General features: G+C 39.1%; 1 protein-coding gene across 1 annotated transcript; it reads right to left on the reverse strand.

Annotated features, from left to right (window-relative positions):
• Positions 1-11,527: 11,527 nt before the first annotated feature.
• LOC116054505 (gastrin-releasing peptide receptor-like) lies at positions 11,528-23,429 on the reverse strand. The gene is made up of 5 exons (XM_031306074.2): positions 23,407-23,429; positions 20,036-20,407; positions 15,484-15,835; positions 13,033-13,146; positions 11,528-12,316 (listed from the first exon to the last, which is right to left on the reverse strand). The coding sequence occupies exons 1-5, from the start codon at positions 23,427-23,429 to the stop codon at positions 12,035-12,037; spliced, it is 1,143 nt and encodes a 380-aa protein (XP_031161934.1). The 3' UTR covers positions 11,528-12,034.
• Positions 23,430-23,514: the final 85 nt, after the last annotated feature.

The raw sequence follows: 23,514 nt of genomic DNA on the forward strand, positions 1-23,514 counted from the left end.
TCTGTGATGAATTTATGGATTATTGATTAACTTCTGATGGAATATTCCACTACATGTTAATCTCCATTTAATCATTTGCTGCTGCTATTATTCAAAAGAAATTGCGTACAGAACTCACCTGTATGCTTTAAAGGGTGTAAAACACAACTTTGGAAAAGTTTTAAAATTTGTTGCACACTTCATGGGCACCATGGCTGCTGAATTCTGTTACAGAACTGCCTCGCGGTCCGCTTGGAAAGAACCAATGAAATGCCTCCTTGCGCCGCTGCGCGTACTCTACCCCTCCCGTGTACGAGCCAGAGCTCAATGCGCGTCGTCGCTGTAGTCAGGTTTGTTTTAAACATTTAGCATGATAATGTTAGGTGTTTGCTTACCGGGGTTTGAGACATGAAGTAAAATTGCCATCCTTTCTCTTTCGAAAAAGATAGAAAGTAAAGTAAAAATGGATTCCTACAAAGTGATTCAATTCATTTTAAAGGTAAAACCTAAGATTTAGGACACTAAATCCTAACTGTACGTACACACCGCCGCCAACTTGAGCTGCAAAGAAGCTCTGGCTGCCCTGTCAAGGACGCTTGTCAAAAAGTACGGGGAAGCTGTTTGACGCTTTTGCCGCTCTGACGTAGTAGCATTCTATGTTCGATCATGGAAAAAGCACAAGCAGCCACTGCACGGCCAATACATTGACACTAGAAACCTTTTATAAATTACATATATAATGACAGAATTTGTATTAGTTGTTGGTCGCAGCGGTGTCTGTTAACAGTTAACTCGCTCGTTAGCCGCTGAACCGCAGCAGAATGCAGGCAGAGCGAGCAGCCGCCAGCTGTTGATCCGTGCAGGACTTCACCGTGAGCGGACTGTTTAGAGACGATGTGACCGGCAGGTAACGTTAACTAGCCTGGGTAAACCCTGACGAACTTCCGGCAAATTTGAGATTTGCTCTGCAAGTCAGTGTCCCCAAAATCGAGGCACCAATCACAACCGCTGAGGCAGGCTTTACACCAATCACAACCGCTGAGGCAGGCTTTACACCAATCACAACCGTTGAGGCGGGCTTTACGCGATGACGATAGCGCAGCGACACCGAGCAGCTTTTTGTTTACATTCAACATGACGTACCGAAGCGCAGCGTCACCCGGATCATTGGTCTGATTGGTTGGACTATCCAATGCGCCCTCGAGGCATTTGAGCGGCGTCCGTTGGTGACGCCCCTTTGGAAATGAACTGTCAATGAACCTTTCCCAGACCCACTCTCAGTTACAACTGAGAAGGGTCTGGTGTCAACCAGGCTAAACGTTAACTGGTCCCTATACGCAAATATCATAAATGATAGGGAACCCAGCAACGGCGATGATGAGCTTTTCCTCCTTTTTCTCGGAACTAATGTTATAGGAACGAAAGTTTACATCGTATGTTTCTCCGGAATCAGCCAGCGCGAAGGACGTCTATATTCCGATTGGTTGCTGGCGTTTGACGCTGAACCGCGTCATAGCTCATTACCATAAAGTTGACCTACTTTCTGTTCTATATCTATGCTTTCAACTTTCTGATTGACACTCTGGTCGCTCAAAACGGCCAAAACGCGACGCCGACAGATTTGCCGCTTCTTGCAGCTAAGAGAAGCCAGCTTCCATTGAAAATGAATGACTTCCGGTATCTTTAGAAGCTCAAGTCGGCGGCGGTGTGTATGTACAGTCACTGCTGCAGTCAGTTTGTTTAATAAGTCACATAATTAAATTAAGATCACCTGTGAGTAGTCAAGGGCTTTCAATAGAATATAGTATAAATACACCTGTAATTTAAATCACTTTGTAGTGATCTGTTTTCACTAAGACAAATAATTTCCCCCTGTTGATTGTTGTCAAAAAGCCACATTAAATCAACTTTTATTCAATAATGTAAGACAATAAAACTACTCTAGACACTGTACAAACAGCTGTTTGCTGACGAGATATGCTGCATTGCTTTCTATTCAGTATCTGACATTTCCTTTGTTAGCCAGATGGTGGCAGAGAAGGTAGCTATATATCTGCTTGGTGAATGTATTGATGTCCATTGTTGTATTCCTATTTCCCCGTCCGGCAGTGCTTCTGAAAATGCAAACATTAAATCGTACAGTATGTGTCCTCCCTCCTTTCATTGGCATCAGAATTGATTTTGCAACCATCATAAAATGGCTAGATACCAAAATGCTTTAAAGTGCTCATATTATGCTTTTTGGCTTTTCCCCTTTCCTTTATTGTGTAATATATCTTTTTTTGTGCACGTTATAGGTTTACAAAGTGAAAAAGTCCAAAGTCCACCCCAAAGGGACTTATCATCTCCAACAGAAAACACTGTTCACAAACTGCTCCAAACAGCTCTATTGTAGTCCAGCCTTTACTTCCGTGACAAACGTGCGTCACTTTGTAACACATGTTATAATGCTCGCCTAGCTGCTAGCGTGGCACGCCCTCATACTCTGCATCTGACTAGCTAGCAGTGCTGACCTAGCTACTGCGCATGTGCGACTCCCAACAAAGATGGAACAGAAGTGAGATGTCTCACTCTGTAGCTAAAACAGAGAGCTCAACACACAGCAATATGCAGTACAACAAAAATATGGTGTTTTTTGAAAATTAAACCACATAAACCCATTCTGGTACAACCTCTAAATACAATTATGAACCTGAAAATGAGCATAATATGAGCACTTTAATGTCCTTGTGTCTCAGCACTCTGGTGGATACGTTAATAAAGGTGTTTGTGACTGTGACAAGCTTTCCTGTGAGTGCTTGCTCTACCATTAAATAGTATAAGTGCTGCTCTGTGACAGTCCCACCCTGGCTAAGTCAGAATGAAAGTGTCATGCAGAAATGGCACCGCTTGGCATTACATGGGATTACATATTTCACTCATCCACTGATCCTGCCCTGCCCACAATAAATGTAGTTATTAGTATTTTAACGCTGCATATACCGGATTATGTGATGACACAAAATACTAAACAGGCCTGAAGTTACAAAGAGTTTTGTCTCCCCCTTGCTGCATTGTTTGTGTACTTGCATAAAAATGTTATGCATATTTATCCCTGTGTTTCCCAAATGCCAAAGATTAAAGTCCCTTCTTAATGCAATTTTTGTAAACAGTTATTTTTACATTGACTCATCAAAACACATTCTGTGTGTCTTTGAGGTCTAACAATCATGTTGAAATCATTTAATTTCCCAAAAAACATTTGCAGACATTTTTAAAAATCCTGCATTGTTTACATCTATGTTTATTAGCTTGCAGTCTTCTTCTGTATGTAACTACCCCAATGCAGCATAAGGGGTGAAAAGAAAATGATCGCTTCACCGTGAAACAGTAATTATACACATTTTACAGAGGAAACCCATTAAAGAAAATGCTGGAAGAGCAAGCACTTCAAATCTTCATTTCAACCGAAAGCAAAAGACAAATTGTAGAAAAGATTACTACTGTAAGTCACACATACAAAATATCACATTCATTATATCTTATTCACCTTGTATTAGTCAAAGCCTGTTACTCTTTATCCTTAATGTGACCATCTCATGTTTGCTACTTTGCAATCATACTACATAATAGTAACATCATGTATACATACATCAACATTAAAACATTTCTAAAAACATATAGACATTTAAAAATGTAAATCTTAGAATCACTTGAACTGTTGTTTTCATTTATTTCTTGCACCAAAATACACTGCACTGTAACTTTTAGTTTCTTATTTTATCTCTCTCTCTCTATCTCTTATTCTTATATAGAATGTGTTAAATTGTTTATAACTGCTCTTTATTGTTTTATGTAAAGCGCTTTGAATTGCCTTGTTGCTGACATGTGCTATGTAAATAAAGCTGCCTTGCATAGTAGGTAATAAGAAGAGGTTTGAACGTCTTGGAAATCAAATGAAACTGAAATAAAGGTTGATGGATGGATTAAAAAAAAAAAATTAATACTTTACAATGTCAAAGCCACAAGACATAAACAAGACTAAGATATTAACTTATATACATATAATATATAATATATACAATACATAAATCTCAAATAAAAATGAAAACAAGACTACAGGGATGTAAATTTGTTTTAGCTGTTGTTTTATCTGTTGCTCTAAATTTGTATTTGTTACCAGACAAAATTCACTGGCAATTGTAAAGGTCTGACACAAAGAAATAAGACTTGCTTTGTTATTGCCGGTGTTACGAAACGAGATGCTATAAATAGGCCCCCATGTCACCAATTATGACCATCCTCATCCAGAAAACGGCCGTATAGGGCGATTGTGCAAGCCGCTCATGACTCATATTCATGTTTGTTGTTAAGCGTTACGTCCTCATTTTAGTAGTTTTACATAATTAATTAAATGCCAATCCCTGATGTTTTAATAAACCTAACCAGAGACGGTTTAGAACCAGGTCCCCAGGAAGTAGAGCTGAAGATCTTTGCCGGTCGGGTTCGGTCTTAATTTCTATCATTTTACACGGGCTCGGGCTTGCGCTCGGGCTTGCGCTCGGGCTTGCGCTCGGGCTTGCGCTACGGGTTGTGCGGTAAATGAGCGTTCAGGTGATGCGTTTCGATTAGCGTGAAAATGGATGCTGAGGAGGTGAAAGGGAGGCTGGCCTCTGGAGGACTTATTTTATTTATTTGTTCCAATTTCCAAGTGGCCTATAGCCTACGTTAGTCATGAATAAATGATGTTAAAAAATGTATAAATGACTCATTCTTGAAAAAAAGGCAAAAGAGCTGTGTGCGTGCGCACATTTGAATAATGTCGGGCTATAACCGGGTTCGGGCTTTTAAAAAGCTGTCAATCAAAATGTACTTGTCGGGCTCGGGCCAAGTCGGGCCTAACTTTTAAGGCCCGATTACAGCTCTACCAGGAAGCGCACTCAGCCTTGCAGCCATTTTTTTCAGTGGCCACTCACGGTATTGCAATAAAAAAGGCATTATGCTATTATAGGCTATATAACTTTTCATCCTTGCGCATGATATTCATGACACTTACAAACAATGCCGCACCCACTAAGGAGACTGGAAGTGTACTGTTTGGAGCAGCGTGAAATGCACTATCTTTAGTTATAGACAATATTTTCCCTAAGTATTCTTGTTGCCTGAAGTTAACTAGTTCCGTTTCACAACATTAACTACGTGCTTAAAAGTGTGACCTTAAATAGAACTGTCACGTGATGAAAACTGCCATCGTGGTCACGTGTTACACCACAAAATGGCCACTGTGCGACCGTATCACGTATATATGTCATTATTATACATCCATCACATGACTATACTGTCTAGTTTCACAGTATTATATAAAACGCTTATATATGTCGTTTTGAGAGTCATTGGAAATTGACCTCTTCTGTTGTTTAGGTGCGTGGTGCACCAATTATAGATTCCGCATGAATTTCCCAGGAGGTGACATTGACATCAACTGTAGAATTAGCATGATGACATTTCAGTCCTCTGACATCCTTTGACAGTTCTGACACTTTGGTTGAACATGATGAGCAGCAACCTCATATGGATCAATACACTGCTAAGTGACCAGATAAAACACCTACACACAACACTGACCTTTAGAATAACGGAGTGGTTCGGGAGGGCTGGAAGTGTTTTTGCTTTTAATTTCTTTCTTCCTGAAAGCCCTTTCCATACAGAGATGCTTAAGAGGAAAACTTTTGAGGGTGTTCAAGGTTCAAGGATGGGACTGAAGCATCTAAATGAGATTCACACCATCAATGAGAGCGAATCCCACCTTAAAATATATAGGCTTCATATCCCTTTAGTGAGTTTTTAAAAAGGAGAGAGCGAAAAGAAAAACATATATAGTCACGCATACGTAAATAACAGATTTGCTGTTTTATTGCTTTAAAAATATGATGTTATGTTTTGATTTGATCTAATAAAGTTTTAAAGCTAAACTTAGTAACAAAATGAATGATGAATGTAAACTGCACCTTTTTTTAAATCTGTTTCGGGTTTTTTGTTATAATGATACTATTGAGACTGGCAAATGAAAAAAGCTTGAAGAGGACTATTATTACTTTTTTATATGTGTGACTTAAAAAAACATGAATTAGAAATATTAACAAATTGATTTAGAGCTATTGGGATTTGGATTTTGTTTTGTTATTACGTTACACAGAACATTTGATTTTAATGTAGTTTTGCGATTATCTTGTAATTTTAAATGTTGGGACTTTAAAGGGACTTTGCTGTAAAACCTAAATATATAAATTAAACAGCGGGCTGGAATTGCCTCCACACGGCTCTCACAGACCGTTGCCCAATACATGAAATACCTTTTTTTCACGGCCACTTGCACTAACATGCACGCGTGGTCGGACCGTCTATCAAAACAAAAAACGGAGAACTCGGATTACACCTCACACAGAGGGAGTGTGACTTTATTCTCTGTTCAGGATGCCATTACTCCACCATATCTTTACACAGCAAATATTTGTTTGCTGCTATATCAATGTTCGGAATGTTGAATACAGCCCCTTTCTTAAATTACTGCCTGTACAATATAATTATATTTTTAAAATAAAAATATAATCTAATACTAATCAAAAATATTGTGAAGGCCCTCTCCTTCCCTTGGATGTTTGCTCTTCACTTTGAAGAATGTGCACAGTTTGGCACGAGGCGGTCCTAACACTTTTTAAGTATCAAACACAAAATATTATTCTAAGCAGAGTAGATTTGTATGTCTTAAAACTGTCTAGAGGGTAAACTTTAAACAATTAATCAACTTGGCTGATTACATTATTATACTAATTAGACATATGTGCTGTAGATGCAAGTATGACAGCTGGCCTTGCAGAATTCCTAAAAAGTCCTGCATTCTCCTGCAGACTTTTAAAGGATTAAGAATGACATTTGCATTTCTCTGCAGAATTCCTGTAAGACTCTTTGAAAGGGATTTTTAAACATATGTGTTAATGTGCTTTTATTAGTATTGCTTTGAGTTTCTTTCATTCCTTAAATTAAACATATAATAACTAATACCTATTTGCATTCCAGAGTTCCCACTGAATGAACCTGACTATAAAGATGACATGTAAGTAGATGGTTGAGACCATGCAGGACAGAAATTTGGCAAGGCGCTTACAGCACAATCAAACAAACGCTATCCAGACTGAATTATACACCCACTCATCACAGCCTGGGCATGATCCTCTGCCTCTGTGAAACACCAAATTAGGACATTGCACTGTGACATGGTGGCTGTAAATTTAGCATGTGACAGTGCGGAATAATCACGTCCAGTGAACACAGTGGTGCAGAAACTATGTGGTGTATACATGGTCAACAGGACTAACACTCTAAACATAACCAAATTACAAAGAGGCACATGTGGATCCACTTTCAATATGTAGAAAGAGACAAAGTCCACACTAATATGACTGCAATTTATGTTGATTTATATTATTTTCTTCCATTGGAAAGAGAAATGCACAGTGCAATATTTTTAAACTAAACACCGACCGTCTGTCAATTTAATTTCCTTAAGAACTGCATGTAAATTGCGTTAACACACACAACCACAAAAATATAAACACACATAGTGTAATCCAATACCAAATGGGATTTCTAAAACATACGTTTACATTCACTGTTAATTTTCACACCGTGTTTACCTCGAGTCACAGCTCAATAAACATTCATGACTAACATTTAAAATACATCTCTGAAGGTACACTTACGATTTCACAGTTGTTATCACAGCATAAGACATTTAGAAATATACAAATACAGCAACAGGGTGCAGGCATAAGAATAAGAATATAAAAAAGATACCACATATTACATAGAGCACACTGATCGGACTTTTATCTTTTGGCAAAATTTGAGCAAAAGAATTTTATTTATTATAATAAAAAGTGTCCGTGATTGTGATTCAGGTTATTTTAGTTCATTAAAGGTACTTTGGTACTAAAATTTCGCCATATTCTGCCTTTTCTAAAGACGTATACTGCTTTCTAATTTGTGGTTGCAAAATGTGTCTTTTCACTTCTGTAAATACTGTACATGGAGCTTCATTAGAGATGATGATAATTGTTCACAAATTTGACTCATGGTGTTCCGTTAAGTCGTCCTGGGGTGTACAACTCAGCTTGTGAAAATAGTTAATGACTTCTGTGGCTCTGACGGAGCTTTACCAAGTCTAACAAAATAGCGCTGATGATGTCGTCAGGTTTATCTCAGCTTGGGCTTAGAGACTTAAGAGTTATAACAGCCTGTGATACAAACTGGAGGTGTTGAGATTGAAAGATGTGGTCATTTACCAGGTACAGAGGGTATAGCAAAGAGATTCTGTCATATTGCATTATGGGAAAGGTCAACCATGTCCCTTAAAAATTACGTTCCCATACAACAAAACTGCATTCTCAATTAGGTTTCGAAGGGAAAACTATTTTGTTTGCGTAAAGTCGTAGGGAGGAGAAAAGAGTGGATGGATGGGTCAAACAACAAACACAGGGCGACCACTGTTTGTGTCCCGTGTGAAACCAAAAGTCAAAGTTGACTTGGTTATTTTTTTACTTAACCTACATCACATACGTAACTAAAACTACATAACAAAAACAAACTTCTTTCAACCCTAACCATGATCTTTTACTAAACCTATCCAAGTAGTTTTTTTTAAATTCACAGCGTAAAAGCTTTAGTGCATAACTTTTTGATATTAATGAACATCCGTTTCATTCAAGCCATTGCCAAATGAGTTTCTACAAAGCTAATTAAGACGATCAGCTCCACACAACTCTCTCTGTATTTCTCAGTATGGCTATGTTCAGAAGATTGTGGCGTCCAGCGACTTTCCCGCGCAGAAACTCAAGTGAAGATAATTACCTCTTCTGAAGAGTCCATCATGTTTTATTAATCCTCTGTGTCCTCCTTGAGCTACTAGCAACTGTGTGGAGGTGGGGTCGGGGCGTGTGTGCAGTCACAGAAGGCTTGTATCGTGGACGCGCCGCCAGTGATGTTGTCATTACTTTGAATTCCTTATGGGGGCGACAGAAACTACTACGCACTCGCGCCCTTTATATAGAGAGTGTGGCCAACTCAAATCATGGGCGCCATATTGGATACCAACGTCAGATGACTCTACAGTGTAACCCTATGGGGCGAATATGCTATCTTGAAATAAATCGCTTATTTTCACCATGAACAGGCATATACATGTTATTATCAACATTGTCAATATGTAAAAGGCCCTTACGGAAATATTCCAGTGTATATTTACCTTCTATATCGTAAATGGGCCTCTAAAAAATGCCCATTGTGGTGAGTGATCACGTCGCCTAATAAGTCTCTGAGCAGTGTTTACCTTTCTAATGTCCGCTAGCATACAGGCTAACTATAGCTAGCTTTGTGTGTAACGTAACAAAAACCCACCCATCTCAGAGGAGCGAAGCTCAATATTTCATTCAATAAAATTATGGTACAAAAGGAGCACTAACGCCACAGATCTTACATTGACAATGTGGATGCAGATATAGGAAACTCTGAAGGCAGTCGTAATATTTACCTAGCAGGCTAGGCTAACGCTGTTGCGCTAACGTTAGCAAACGTCGTCGTAGCATTAGCTAGCTGTCTAAACTTGTGAAAAGCCGAACAACATCCCCATCCAAGCTGTGTTTCACTTTCCCTCCAATATTATTATGAACATAATAAAGACACCTGGACTCGGTTGAGACCAAAAGCCATATGACTATGGCAAGATCACAAGCATTTAGGTACATGGAGTGCTAGCGAAAAAGCTAACTCTAGCATAAGGCTAACTTCAAACTTCATTCATTTCTAAAGCAGTGTTAGAACTTTTTTGACAGCATGGTACACGTTAACGATGGTATTACTATATTTGTCCTATGTAATTTGTTACCATATCGAAGAGAGAAATTGACATTTACCTCACACAATAATGAGTAGTCACTTAGTTAGCGTCCAGTTTGCTCTTTTCACCTTCAGCTCCCATACTTTTTGCCTTTTTGGTTCACGGTAGGGGTGGTATGGTTCACAAAATCCACGGTTCGGATTTAGGGTCACGGTTTTCGGTTCTGTACGGTTCTTGTTATTTTTTCTTTTAATCTTTAACACTCCAGAAATATACTTCAGCATATGATATATAGCTAAAATTAGCATATTGAATGCATGTTGCACAATACATGCACACAGTGGCAGTTCTATCTATTGTTTTATTTCCGCTGTCATCATAGGTAACATGAAATCCAAAATGTTCCCACACACCAGACTATTTACGACACTGGCGCATCCTCCAACTCCGGGCAGCCTTCCTTATCTCTCCCACTTGACATTTCTGCATGTGATGTGACCTGCAGCAGCAGCACTCCACACTCTACTTGAGGAGCGGTCGCTCAGCGCCTCTCAAAATCTGACGAAAATCTTTTAAACTGACCTTTGTCGATCAAAAAAGCAGACAGATTCAGCAACTGTATGACCTATTTCATGCTTAAAATGTTTTCAGAAACACTTTTCGGTGAACTATTTTCGTAAAATACGAGATCGTATTCAGAACGAGACGCCATAGAGTCTGTTTTGAAATTCGGGAGCAGCAAGAACCACGTGACGCGTTCGTCCAATCAGCTGCCATGTGTTGCGTTCGTCACACTCATCCCCCTTGTCGTTTCCAGTAAGTGTTTTAACATAGGTGTCGAAAGTGGGCACTACGGCAGTAAGTGGTTAGTGCACAACAGTGTACTGACGAACCGTGCGACACACACACGCTCCGAACCGAGACAAGCAATCCGAGCGGTTCGGATGTTTTTTCATGAACCGTACCACCCCTAGTTCATGGGGGAACTTGTGAAATCTTTTGCCGCTTCCCTGTCTTTCAGTGCAGCCAAACGTGCAACAGTTGGGCATTTTTTCCATGATTTATGCCATTTTTTAAATAATTTATTACATTTTCCACTATTCCCTGCACTATGTAAATGGCAACAGCGCTGCTACGCACTATAGTTTTAACAGTTTCATAATGTTCACCTGTCGCTGGAAGATATGGTTCCCTCGAAATGCACTTCTGTTATATGGGAACATATTTTTTAGGAGACAGGGTTGCTTTGCCACTATCATGGCTGTAGACTCTTTGTTTAGGCGCTCACAGCACTAAGTAATGGTTAAGGAGAAAGATCTTGTTTTGGTTTAACACTCAACCTCAAAACCTCAGTGACTTGAAGCATTCAACATGACAAAAATCCAAACACGTGTGACTCAGGATGCAAACACCAAAATAAAGAAGAATATTTTGGTCAATTTAGTCAGGTTTTTCATTGAATCAAGAGAACCACTGAAAAGAAGGATAATGGTACAGTCTCCATGCTACACTAATGATAGTATTAAGGCTTTCCTCTGTGTACACATGTCCTCTACGAGTATAATTGTGGCTGTATTATTTGTGTCCCCTTCAAAAATTGCTCTTCAGAAATGTTATGTTTATTGTCCCCCCCTACTGTTAGATCAGATTTACGCCCATGCTTCACGGTGTCCTTATGACAGCTATGTGGTACAAAGATGTTACACCTTCTGCTTTGAAAAAACTGATGCCTGTGAATATAATCCAGGCAGCAAGATGTAATAGAGAAAACAAATTTGTATTTAAAATGTAATGTATTTTCTAGGGTACAGGGTTGGACAATGTCCAGATCCAGTGTTTTTAGAGTTTGATGCTTAATACTCTGCTACTTTGATGAACATTCTTCTAATTATAATAATATTAGTAATAATAATAATGTTTCTCCCAAGTCCCCAAACTTCATAGAATTGCAATATTCAAATGCTGGAGTACTCCAGGAGTACATTCAACTATACAGTACATCTTTATGCAAGGCTCTGAATAAAATGTTTTGTGGAAACTTAAAGTACGAGTCACTGACTCAAAAGCAAAAAACACAGGATGCACTGAGGTTTTTTTTAAATAATGCTCACACAGCTTGTAAAATAAATAATCAAATATTACTTACGATATTTTACAAATCGCTATTAAATTATATGAATAAGTTTACACACAATCCTCCTGATAGATCCTTCTGCCATTGATAATGCTTAGACTCGCCATAGAGTGATGTGTGCTGCGGACAGACGTCACATGTGTGTTCAAATGAGTCGGGCTCTGCAAGGAGCATTTGAGGATCACACGACAGCAACAACTCAGCTGCTGGTTGAACTGCTTCTGGAAGGTCTCGCTCAATAGGTAAAGGGCGAAGGGGTTGAGACAGGAGTTGGTGAAGGCCAGGATACGAGCTATGACGCTGCACACAAAGTGAACAAGGGAAGTGTCCACCTGGCAGGGGAGAGACAGGGTTGGGAAAAATGGTTTATAAGATGGACAGACAGACATTAGAGGTGTGCCTATACTAGGGATATACTCAAATACAAATTCATCATTTGGATATGTGCTCTGAACAGATACAAACAGAATCTGAATTTCTGTCCCAATGAGCTATTGTGGTTGTTTTTTGTCAATGGCTTTCAAATGTTTTATCAGACACTCAAAACCAACTTTAAACTCATCTAGACTTGCTTCCATTATACAGACGCACTACATCAAGTTTTTAAAGAAAAAATCATGCAATATGGCCGAGTGAAATTCTGTATTTCTCACTAATAAAGCCTCCCATTGGACTATCCATTTCCAACTTGACTATTAATTACACAGCTTATAATTGTAATTTTTAAATTACTTTGGTTACATGGTTAAAATATGTTACAAATGCTGTTGTTTTTATTTTTTTAGGCAGCCAAACGTATCCATATACGTAAAAGGAATACAAATGGCAGCGGAAAACAATTATATACAGTAAATGAATCTGTTTTTTCTAACAAATTCCAGTATACTGTAGCACAGCCCACTTCCAATACTGTATAACTATGAATAAAGATCCAAAACATTTTTTTTTTGTGAAATAAACGAATACAGATAGTAATTGTGTGTTACACTCCGAGACAGATGGAAAGAAATAAACATATTGGAAATTTAGAGAAGTGTCTTTTGTGTACCTGTGAGTAGTGATAGGAGCGGTATAAGTAGATGACGTGACAGGGAAGCCAGCATACCGCAAAGAGACCAACAAACACCAGCACTGTTTTGGCCAATCGCTTCCTTGATTCAACCTGTTGGGTGTAGAAAATGTTTTTTCAAAACCATTATATAAATATTAGTGTTTGATATACATTTAAAAAATTATATTTTAGTATATTTTTGCCAATGGTAGAAGAAGTATTAAAATCTGTAACTTAAAGGTGCTCTAAGCAATGTTGGGTGATGTTACTTCTTGTTGACGTTCGAAGTATTTTCAAACAAAACGAGACTAGCTTGCCCCTCCCTCTTCTTCATCCCGTCCCCTCCCCCTCCCTTCCGTGCTTCTGCGCAATAACCCCCACCCCCAACTCCTTCTTGTCGGTTATTGGCTGGAACGCTGGAACACTGTTTGTGTATGGTTCGTGGTGCAGGTTGGCACAATTTGTTTTTGTTGCCACTTGACTGCGAGACTGCGTTTTTTTACAGTGTGTTCAGGGGACAGGCAGCTCGTGGATAGTGAGGAGATGTTTGCTGTATGTGACAAAAAATGTTGTAGCCTAAAAAACGCGTGACATCGCTTAGAGCCCCTTTAAAGTAGCTATTTGTAACTTTCAGTTAGTGTTGATTCTAGCAGCCGCTTTGGACAACAAGCAATAGTGTTATTACCACACCTGCTGTTGTAAAGGTCTTTTCTTTACAGTGCTTTATTGACCACTGTAGATTAATGAATTAGCGTTACCGGGAGGTCATATAGTTGCGATGAATGTTTTGCTCAGACAGAAAATCCTTCATTTACAATAAAAGAATACGTTACAGATGCATTGTTACACTTCAAGTGTTGCATACAGTAACTTAGCCTGGATGTATCGTGAGCTAAACCGTTTATCACTGTCACTATGTCACAAGCCAAAGCAATAAGAAGTTGTTGTAGCAACCAACGTAATAATAACTTAGATTAATATAGCGCATTTCACGAAACCCACGGATGCTTTACCCAAGGGGGACAAGGGAAAAGAAAATAGTAAGCCAACACAAACTCGGACTAAAAAGAAATAAAAAGCGGGTGCTACATGTAAATGGAAGGGGGGTGTAATTTAATGTTGGCTACTAACGTACAACCACATCGCACATTGTTATGAATGAAACAGACATAGCATTTACATACCGGAGGGCCAATTACATTTTTTCCTGTGATGGTCCTGCTCCAGTATCAGCCATAACTACAGCAGATAACTTCTAAAATAACATTAAAATACAATTAGGCCTATATAAAGAAATCTCCTGCTACCTTTTACCTGGCTGGATACAATAACACAGGCTTTTCCAGTGTTACAAAGAAATCTGTGAAGCGTTATTATGGAACCCCCGCAACTTCTAAGCAAGACCCGCCCTTCAGTAGCATTCACACACTACTATTGGCCAGGCATCCATGCTTACGCAAGGTAACGTAACCCGATTTGTTCAGGTCCTATCGGCTATCCTAACCTTAACCACTCAAGGTCAATGCCTAACCCCAACCAATCGAGCTGCTTCTAGAAGACTTCTGACTTGCCTAGAAGTTACGTGGGATCCATAATAACGCATCTGTGAGACATCAGAATGTGTGCTCTGTAGCACCATCTACCTGCCGTAAAATGTAATATGACTTTGTGGGAAAAATGGGACCTGGGTAGAGGCTTTACTAACCTTATCCGCCAGATGGATTGCTTCGCATTTGCTCGGCATATCCATTTGGGAACTTTCCGTTGGAGAACTTTTGGGAAGGGGCGAAAATACTGGTTAGCTGATTGGATAACCATCTGTCTATCACCACCTATGTTGGTGATAGACGGGCCAAATCAACCATTCAGATCAACTTAATATCAAACCCTTGCCGAAACCAGTCGGGAGAAGAGCAAAAACATCTTTTCCTCCGAGAAAAGCCTCCAGTGCCGTTTTTTGCTCTTCTTTCAATGAATTAATACTTTCTAATTCGGATAAAACTTGCACGATAGCTACGCTCATCTCATCCGTGGAAGCCGCCATGTTGTTTAGACTGAACAGTCGCTTCTCGTTGCATCACACCTAAACCCGCCTCAAAACCAACGCTGATTGGTCGGTCGTTTGGCGAACGGCTCCAAATTTTCTCTGTCTCAAGATGCCAGACTGATCTGCGAGTGGAAAACTGGAGCTCGCGAGATAAGGACGGTCTCACGAGGCTAAGGCTTTACTAAAACTATATAAAAATAGCGTTCTTTTCACTGTTAGTCTCGTTGGCTCTTACAGGTCATTTTGATCATTAGATGGAAAATTACACAGTTTCAGAAACCTTAAAAAGTTACATATAGTAAATTTAAGTAAATGTAGCAATAAAACAATGACCTCATGACCTGAGTATGTCCCAAATCTGGCTAAGGCCCTCATAATTTGACTTTAGCTTGAACACTGGCCTGTCGTCTTGCATGCACGTTCCCCTCCACAGGCAGGTTTGAGGCGCTCCTCATCAGGCTGCGGGCTATGAAGGTGTAGTACACGGATATGACCAGTAGTGGAATGACGTAGAAAATGAGGAAGGAGGCCAGAGAGTGGATCTTAGGATGAAGTTCCCCAGATGTGGGATAAGGGGCGCAGGTGACAAAGCTCTCATTAGTGGAGGTGACGTTGAAGGTATGGAGGTCAGAGAATACAGCCTCGGGGATAGCCAGGATCAGGGAGAAGAGCCAGATGAGTGCCGCCCGCAGGACAATGCTGGTAGTGGTGCTTGATGTTTGGATGTCCAGAGGCTTCACGATGGCCCTGTACCTGATAGATAGATAGATAGATAGATTATCAGTAGGTTACGCATCTTACTGTGAGAAGCCCCATTGACTCTCACACCACTTTGTGGGCAGCAAATGTTAAAAAAGTACCATAAAAAGAGGTCCCCTTTTAACACTTGAAACATTAAATGGTAACTTATTTCATGACTTGTAGTGCGGTTGCATGCGTTTAACACTTAAACCAGTGTTAACTGATTTCTTGGCCACTTGGGGGCAAAAACAAGCTGAAAACATAACATTGACATATCACCAGTTTAGATGATACGGTGAATGTTTTAGCAAACATTTGCATTCATTTTATATCGTCTCCGGTCAATGTAAGTTAAAGATCTTGCTCTTTAATGTTCCACTTGCTGCCAGGAAGTGTACAGTTTAAATTTTTTTATTTATTTGTTCTGCAGCAAAACAGTAAGCTGAAAACTGGTACAAAGCTCTGTGGAGCTGAGGGAAACTGCATAGTTAAAGATTATTCTCTTCACCATGAACGACCCTTTCACATACAAGTAGTCATGTGATCTATTTTTTTATGTAAAACATTGATTATAGTTGGTTTAACAAAGAGAGAACAGTACAGTGTAGTTGAAATGTTTATGGCAGGAGTTTGATATTATGTTCTCAAGTTCAGAAGTTGTTATGGCATTGTTTTAATAAATACTCAACTTCCACTTCATGGTGCTTTGTTTTATTAAAACGCTTTTGTTTTTCTATTAACATTCAGACTGTCAAAGAAATATAAACCAATAATAAGCCACCAGCCAAACTAAGGAAATGATGTGCAATTATAAATATTAACTCGGTTTTAACAACAATCCAAATGTTAATAAGTTGTTAATAAATTAAGTTTGGTAAAGGTGTTCTGCAGCTCTTTGTCCAGAAGATATGGGGTCAAATGGTTTGTTGGAGGGGTCATCCTGCATCAATTAAAAGCAAAAGTCAATTACAGCCAAAATGACAAAGCAAATATTATGCTTTAGAACAAAGACAAGCCACATAGCATTCTATAAATCAAAAAAGTTGTCCTTCAACATCTCTTAAAACTGATCTACTGCATTATGGGCAAAAGCATTACTCCTGTTGAACTTGAGGAAGTAATATAGAAAATAAGGGAATAAAAAACAAGCCTTATGTAGAAGATAACATCCACCTAGTGGTGTTATTAATATATTTGGAATGCGTAATGATTATTAAAAGTATTGAACAGGTTTAACCCATGTAAAAAAAACATAAGGCAGGCAAGTTTATTTAGTTACATCTTGTTTCTATTTCCCCAGACTCAAAACCCAATTTGCAAACACCCTTAAATCCAAGGATAATTAATTATACAGTAAATGTTGTGCTCAATTGAAATCATGACCCTGACACACACAAAACTGAGCTCAAAGCATTTTGAGTAGCCTACAGGAGGCTGGATTTAGACATGTTTTCTTAGAACTGAACTGCACAACACAACACAACAACAGGCTATTTTTACTCCACTACATTTTTCATTAGAGAGAAATATAGTAGTTTTTACTTGAATAAAGAAGGATGCAATGGTTTTATTCTCAACTTTTATTGTTGCTTGTGTAATTATTAATATTAATTGGTATAGAGCATTTATTTTAATACTGACACATTTTTGTCTTCTGTCTACTTTTGTGATAATCATGCTCCTCTTTGCAAATCTATAGACGTTTATTTGCGATGGACATCAAAGATGATGATATGGTCGGAAAGTGTAAGTCACACCCAATTTAAATGTGTGCTGACCGTGGTAATAAGCAGGTCAAATCAGTCAATCTACAATAACTTCCTGTGGTTTTACACAGAAAATATATGTAATAACCATCAATTAATTTATGTCAGGTATCCCAAAACTCCCCAAACAAAGATTAGGTATGTACAAAATATGAACCATATCCATGATACTGTGCAGTGTGCTGCCAAATGACAAAGCACAGTGAATTCACTGTGCTTTGTCAGAATGGTGAAAGTTTGGAGCAGGAGCAGAACTGATAGACACAGGGGTTTAATTAAATGTGAGCGTGAAGACACATCAACGCTCACCTCTCTAGCAGCCATGTCCAGCACCTTCCTGTTGCTGCAGCATACAATTAGAATTATTGAACACCAACACAGAGAAGCTTGTCCAACCGAATGTGAAGTTAAACCCTCTGAGCCCTGTATCTGATTTCCTTTGCACCTACTCCCATTATTTTACAATGTTATGCAAATTGTAGCTACTTTTAGGTGACAAATACTGTAGCGAATGTATGACAATAGCAAGATTTCTTTCTTTGGATGAGTGGCTGTAACGACTAACCTTAAAAGCAAGTGTTTGCTCGTGATCATTCACCTTTGTTTTTAATGAGTTTTTATTCCAACCTGTAACCGAAAGTGAGGGCCAGGGATTCATTAGGGAACATAAGGATAAAGAGAGCTATTGTTTGCAGTTATAGTAAAATTAGTCCATTCTGTGACCTCAGCACTCGTTACTCCTATGGGGTTAATTCTGAAGAAATGTCTGATCGCAAACCATCCAACAAATACTGCAACCCACTATCATTCCAAAATATGACAAAGGGCTGCAATGTGAAATGCAAAGAAATGTGATTTGCATCAAAAAGCTTCAGCGTGACTGTATTTCCTGTGTTTTAGTTTCTTATTTGTTGGTTGGTGAGTTATTGGCACCTGAACTCAACGGGTTTCATAAGTTGAGTGGCAGGCTACTACTCTTCATGACGAGTAAACTGAACTTTAAAGGAATAGTTCAAAATTTTGGGAACTACAGTTATTCTTGCTGTGATTAAGATGAGAAGACTCACACCCTTCTAATATGAAGCAGAAGCCAGCTGCCGGCTAAGCTTAGCACAAAGAGTGGAAACATGGGGAAACAGCTAGCTTGGTTCTGTCCAAAGGTTACAAAATCACCTACCAGCACCTCTAAAGATCACATATTAACACATAATTTAATTAACAAAGACATGTGAAGGATATTATTAATCTTCTTATCTAACTTTCGGCAAGAATAAGTGTATTTCCCAAAATGTCAAACTTTTCTAAAACAGCTTCTGCAGGAGGAATCAAAGCTCAAATTTGATTATAGCGTGTTCACAGATTCCAGATAGCTGCACTTACATGTATGTCTGTGACAAGTTTGCAGTTTGTATGCAAACTTGAAGCATTTTACAGGTACAGCTGATATTGTCACTAAATTACTGCCTCAGTTTGGCAGCACAGTTTTACAGGGTAATATTATTCTACTGAGGTAAAGTGAAAGAAGCAGCCTCTATTCAGATGTATGAAAATAAGCCAGATCTGTAAAAAATGTAAACAGACTCACATGATAATGATAAGCCAAGTGACTTCCATAATGTAAATGACAATCAAGATGGCTGATTTAACCGTTGAATGTTAATCTTGCAGCTCAACAAAGACGTGCATCTATGGCCATGGTCCCAATTCATGTTGAGACTCTAGGAATCATTTATTTGAGTTAAACATTATTATTAGTTACACAAAGCTTAAGGACAAAGATCAATTAACTCACCAAATTCTGTTTTTCACAATATTCTTTTCATCTCCTTTCTCTCATAAGGTTATTGGTTCATGGCAACAGAAAGGTCTGACAGTGAGGGAGGATAAGGATAGGGCCTTATTGAAAAATAATAAGAGGAAGAACTAAAAACATGTGCACACCCACGCGCACTCGTAAGTGCATAAAACAATATTTCCCACAAGAAGTTATTGTCTGAGTTGATCCAGATTTTTCTCTCTCAGGTTTTACACGAATGATTATATTGTGCTATTTATATTAAAGCATCATCAAGCATATTTTACATGAAACCTACAAATACACTGTGACAGTGATATTTTTTGTCACCTAAACAAGCAAAAGTCATATTTTCAAACGTTTGAAATTACAAAGTTGACAGTAGGATTTCTTTAGCAATTGATTAGGCTACCGTATGTACAAGCGGGTTGGTACACGTGTCAGCAGCCTTAAACAGAAGCAGCTCTGTTGTGCGTAATACTCTCCACATCAATACACGGTTACATATTTGATTTTTATTATAATAATAAAACATTTAGTTGTGGCCTGTAACGACAAAAACAAGAGTACATTTGCATAATTTCGCTGCCAAGTGGCCGTTTTAAAGTGAGTATACAACAAAATATGATATAAACAAAAACCGTAGCCTACCTGTCAGCAGAAAGGGCCGTGAGAGTGAACACAGACACCCCAACCGAGGTGAGCTGAATGAAGGGGATGACTTTACAGCCCACTCTCCCGAACAGCCACTCCTCTGACAGGTAGCGGCTGGCATCCACCGGAGCGCAGGTCACCAGCAGTAAAACATCCCCGAGCGCAAGACTCGACATGAAGAGATTCGGAACATTACGAATGGATTTGGCAGAGCAAAACGTCTTGATGAGCGTGATGTTGCCGATTAGCCCCAAAACGCTTATTACACCGTAAATTGAAGCGATGACCACGCCGGTGAACCACATCGTCCGTGCCGCGCCTTGGAGAGTAGTGACGCTGCGCGATCGCGTTTGGTAACAGATAGTCCATCTCTCTCACCGTTACACCAACTGACCGCTCAAGAGATGTTTCAAACTCTGATTTAGCCTACGGACAGGTCCTTTGGGGTTTCAGAAAAAAAAATGCAGTGTTGACAATTTTATGTCCAACTTTAGCGTTGAGTGCACGTCCTCCTCAGTGTTTGAAAGTGGGGGTCCGCTATAGTGGGGTGTCACCCTGTGCGCTCCAAGCACCATGCACCAATGAAGCTGTGCTAAATCCATATGTGTGTATGTGGTATTGAATTTAAGAAAAAAAGATAAGAACATTATAATACAGTTTTTCCCAATCGATTTGGCACACTTACTGAAACAATCTTACAATTGTCAAAGTTCTATTACAATCTAGTAGTAAGTACAATCCTCACATCACGTTGTACATTCAGCACAACACTCTGTGATCTGCAAAAGGTGATTACTCGGCAAAAAGAATTAACTAATTTTTCAAATGTAAATAAATCCATCAATGAATAAATCGTGGTCATGAAAACAAAAGGTTCCTTTATCATTGCTTGGACCAAGACAATCAACATGCAAAGACATCTTGTCAAATGACAGTGTACTCTGAAAAAGTGATAGTTACCCACTATGTAATATTGTCCAATTGCTTATGTATTTAGGCAGCTGAATAGTATTTATGTCACCTAGGTACACACTATACTTTCAACAAAACATTGATATCTCATTGTATGTACACACCAGCCAACCGCAAATACACAAAGAAAGCTTGTACAGAAAAAAAGTTATACAACAGCAAAATTATCAGGACTACTGTACAGTATGTGCAAGAAAAACGAAAATAGGCTGTAGCTCCGACCAGTCTCTGTCAAACTTAGGCCATGGTTAATTACATGGTCTCTAATTTTTTTATATTTCCATGTGCCTTTGCCTTTCTTTGGCTCTTACGTCTCCTCTGTGCTCCCCTCTTCCTCTTCCTCTTCCTCTACCCCTCACCATACCACCCCCTCTCTCATGCCCCTTCCTCTTGCACGGGCAGGCTCTTGCCCCTCTCTGTCACCTGCATGCTCCATATTCCACAGCTGTAAAATTCTGTCTTACTCTTGCAGTATACAGTAAATGTGTTTGAGAGCGGATTGGTTCTGAGTTTCACCTGGCAGCTAAATTGCACAGCATTTGAGTTTGTAGTTCTAAATTGTGAGGAAATTGAATTGTTCCCCATCTGGCCTAAGTCTATCCATTTGACAACTCTTGCAACAATACCACAAAACTGTTGTGTACTGTATCTATATCTAATCATACGTTTCTTTTTTTTACCATTGTCATCTATTTATTTATCTATCTATCTATCTATCTATCTATCTATCTATCTATCTATGAAGGGCTGCAGCCTCTTTTGCAGCAGGATACTTTATTACAGTTAAATATTTAGTCACAAGTAGCTTTGAGGGAGGATCATGCACATAGGCTGGAATTACATTACAGTAAGCTAAGCAAATTGGATTTACAGCAAAGATTAGGCTACATCATAAATTATATTTTAACAACACAATTGTAAGTTGTTTCGAAACATGCAGGTTCCCCTTAATTATGTTAGAGAGCCGAGAGGAAATAAGGGCAGAATGATAGGGAATTACATGCAAGTAAGGTCATTTTGAAATACATGGCCACTGTCTCAAATCCCCACCAAGCCCCTAAAGTGCATTTTTTGTCAGGGTCAAGAACAGGATCATGGCAGTGCTATATCTTATCTTGGAGTTTAATGTATCTAAAACCAAAAATGTTCCCATTGATATGAAATTTGACAGAGATAATGTCATTGATGCTAAGAGAGTTGATATTCAAACATTGTTTGGCAATCAATTACCATGGCATGTAAACACAGAGATGGTTGCCAAGCGCGGGAGTGCACTTCTGAAATGTAATTGCAGTGCAGTTATTGTTAGTGGTTTTAGCAATCTGTTGTTGATTCATTTGACCTCTTAGCTTTTATGCTGGATGCACAGCATGACCCTGAAAGACAGAAACATTGGGAGAAAGTACTGTGAAAATATGTCTGGAGATTGTTGGAGTGAAAAAGAGACTTCTTACGTGAGAAAATCGATGAGCATATTGAGTCTATCAAAACACACACAGAGTGAATCAGAGCATCGTTATGCTTTACGTGCTTTCAAAAGTAATCATTATTCCAACTATTTTATTTACTCTGCTAGCCTTCTGTGTAGCTTCTTTATTCATATTGACTGTTTTGTGTGCTTTTCGGCTGGACCAGCCATACAACCGTCACTCTGACTGAGTGATGAAGTTCCACCATTTGTCGGAATGAGTGTGATGACGTCAGGGTTGGTATTTCCCCATTGTTCAAATAAGCTAAAGTCTGGACAACAGTTAAAGATGCTGTAGGTAGGATTGTGAAGATCCGGGACTTAGCAAAAAAATGTGAACGTTGATAACTTCTCAGTCCCTCCCCCCCTTTCTGCTAAAGGCCAAAACGGTCTCCTAAGCCCCTCCCCCCACAAGAGAGAATGAATGCGTGTGCATGAGCAGTGATTGACATGCAGTTAGTCTGGAGATGAATGTGTGAAGTATCCATCCAAAGTCAAAGGTTCAAGTCATTAGGCGTTATCCTCTGGGGATCATAAATGTCTGTAGAATATTTTGTGCCAATCCATCCAGTAGATGTTGAAATATTTTGTTATGGACCAAAGTGGTGGATCGACCTACTGGCACTGCCATCCATAGAGCCACACAGCTTTGCTGTAAATTAAGTTAGCCAAATTAATCATTTAGATTTCTTGAAAGTGTTGGGCGACTGCTGGTTTAACCTGTTTGACGAAGCCTTTTCCCTTGGCCAGTGCTGATTGTGCTCTTACATCTTTTAAAACTGCATGCTCAGTTCAGATCCAGTCATTTAAAACTATGACCCATGTAGTCCGAAAATGATTAAAAGCATTAACCAGATAGTGAGTCATGTTGTGCTCCTGTGAGGGCTTTGAGATGTGGTGTTTTCACAGGCTGACTGGTTGAATTTACCTGATCTCCTGCTTGGTCCACATCCTGCAATTACCCAGCGGGTTCCTGTAGAAAGAGATGTCTCTATGGATCCTTAGCTGCCTCAGGATAATACAACTCTTCACAGGT

This window comes from Sander lucioperca, chromosome 3, assembly GCF_008315115.2.
Source record: "Sander lucioperca isolate FBNREF2018 chromosome 3, SLUC_FBN_1.2, whole genome shotgun sequence".
NCBI classification, from domain to species: Eukaryota; Metazoa; Chordata; class Actinopteri; order Perciformes; family Percidae; genus Sander; species Sander lucioperca.

Excerpts from the sequence above, each read along its gene's own strand:
- LOC116054505 (XM_031306074.2), bottom strand. The coding sequence starts at position 23,429 with ATGTGGACCAAGCAGGAGATCAG. Across the intron at positions 20,408-23,406 it reads TGGACCAAGCAGGAGATCAG|ATGGACTATCTGTTACCAAA; the intron begins GTAAATTCAACC and ends ACGGTGAGAGAG. Across the intron at positions 12,317-13,032 it reads GCTCCTATCACTACTCACAG|GTGGACACTTCCCTTGTTCA; the intron begins GTACACAAAAGA and ends CTCCCCTGCCAG.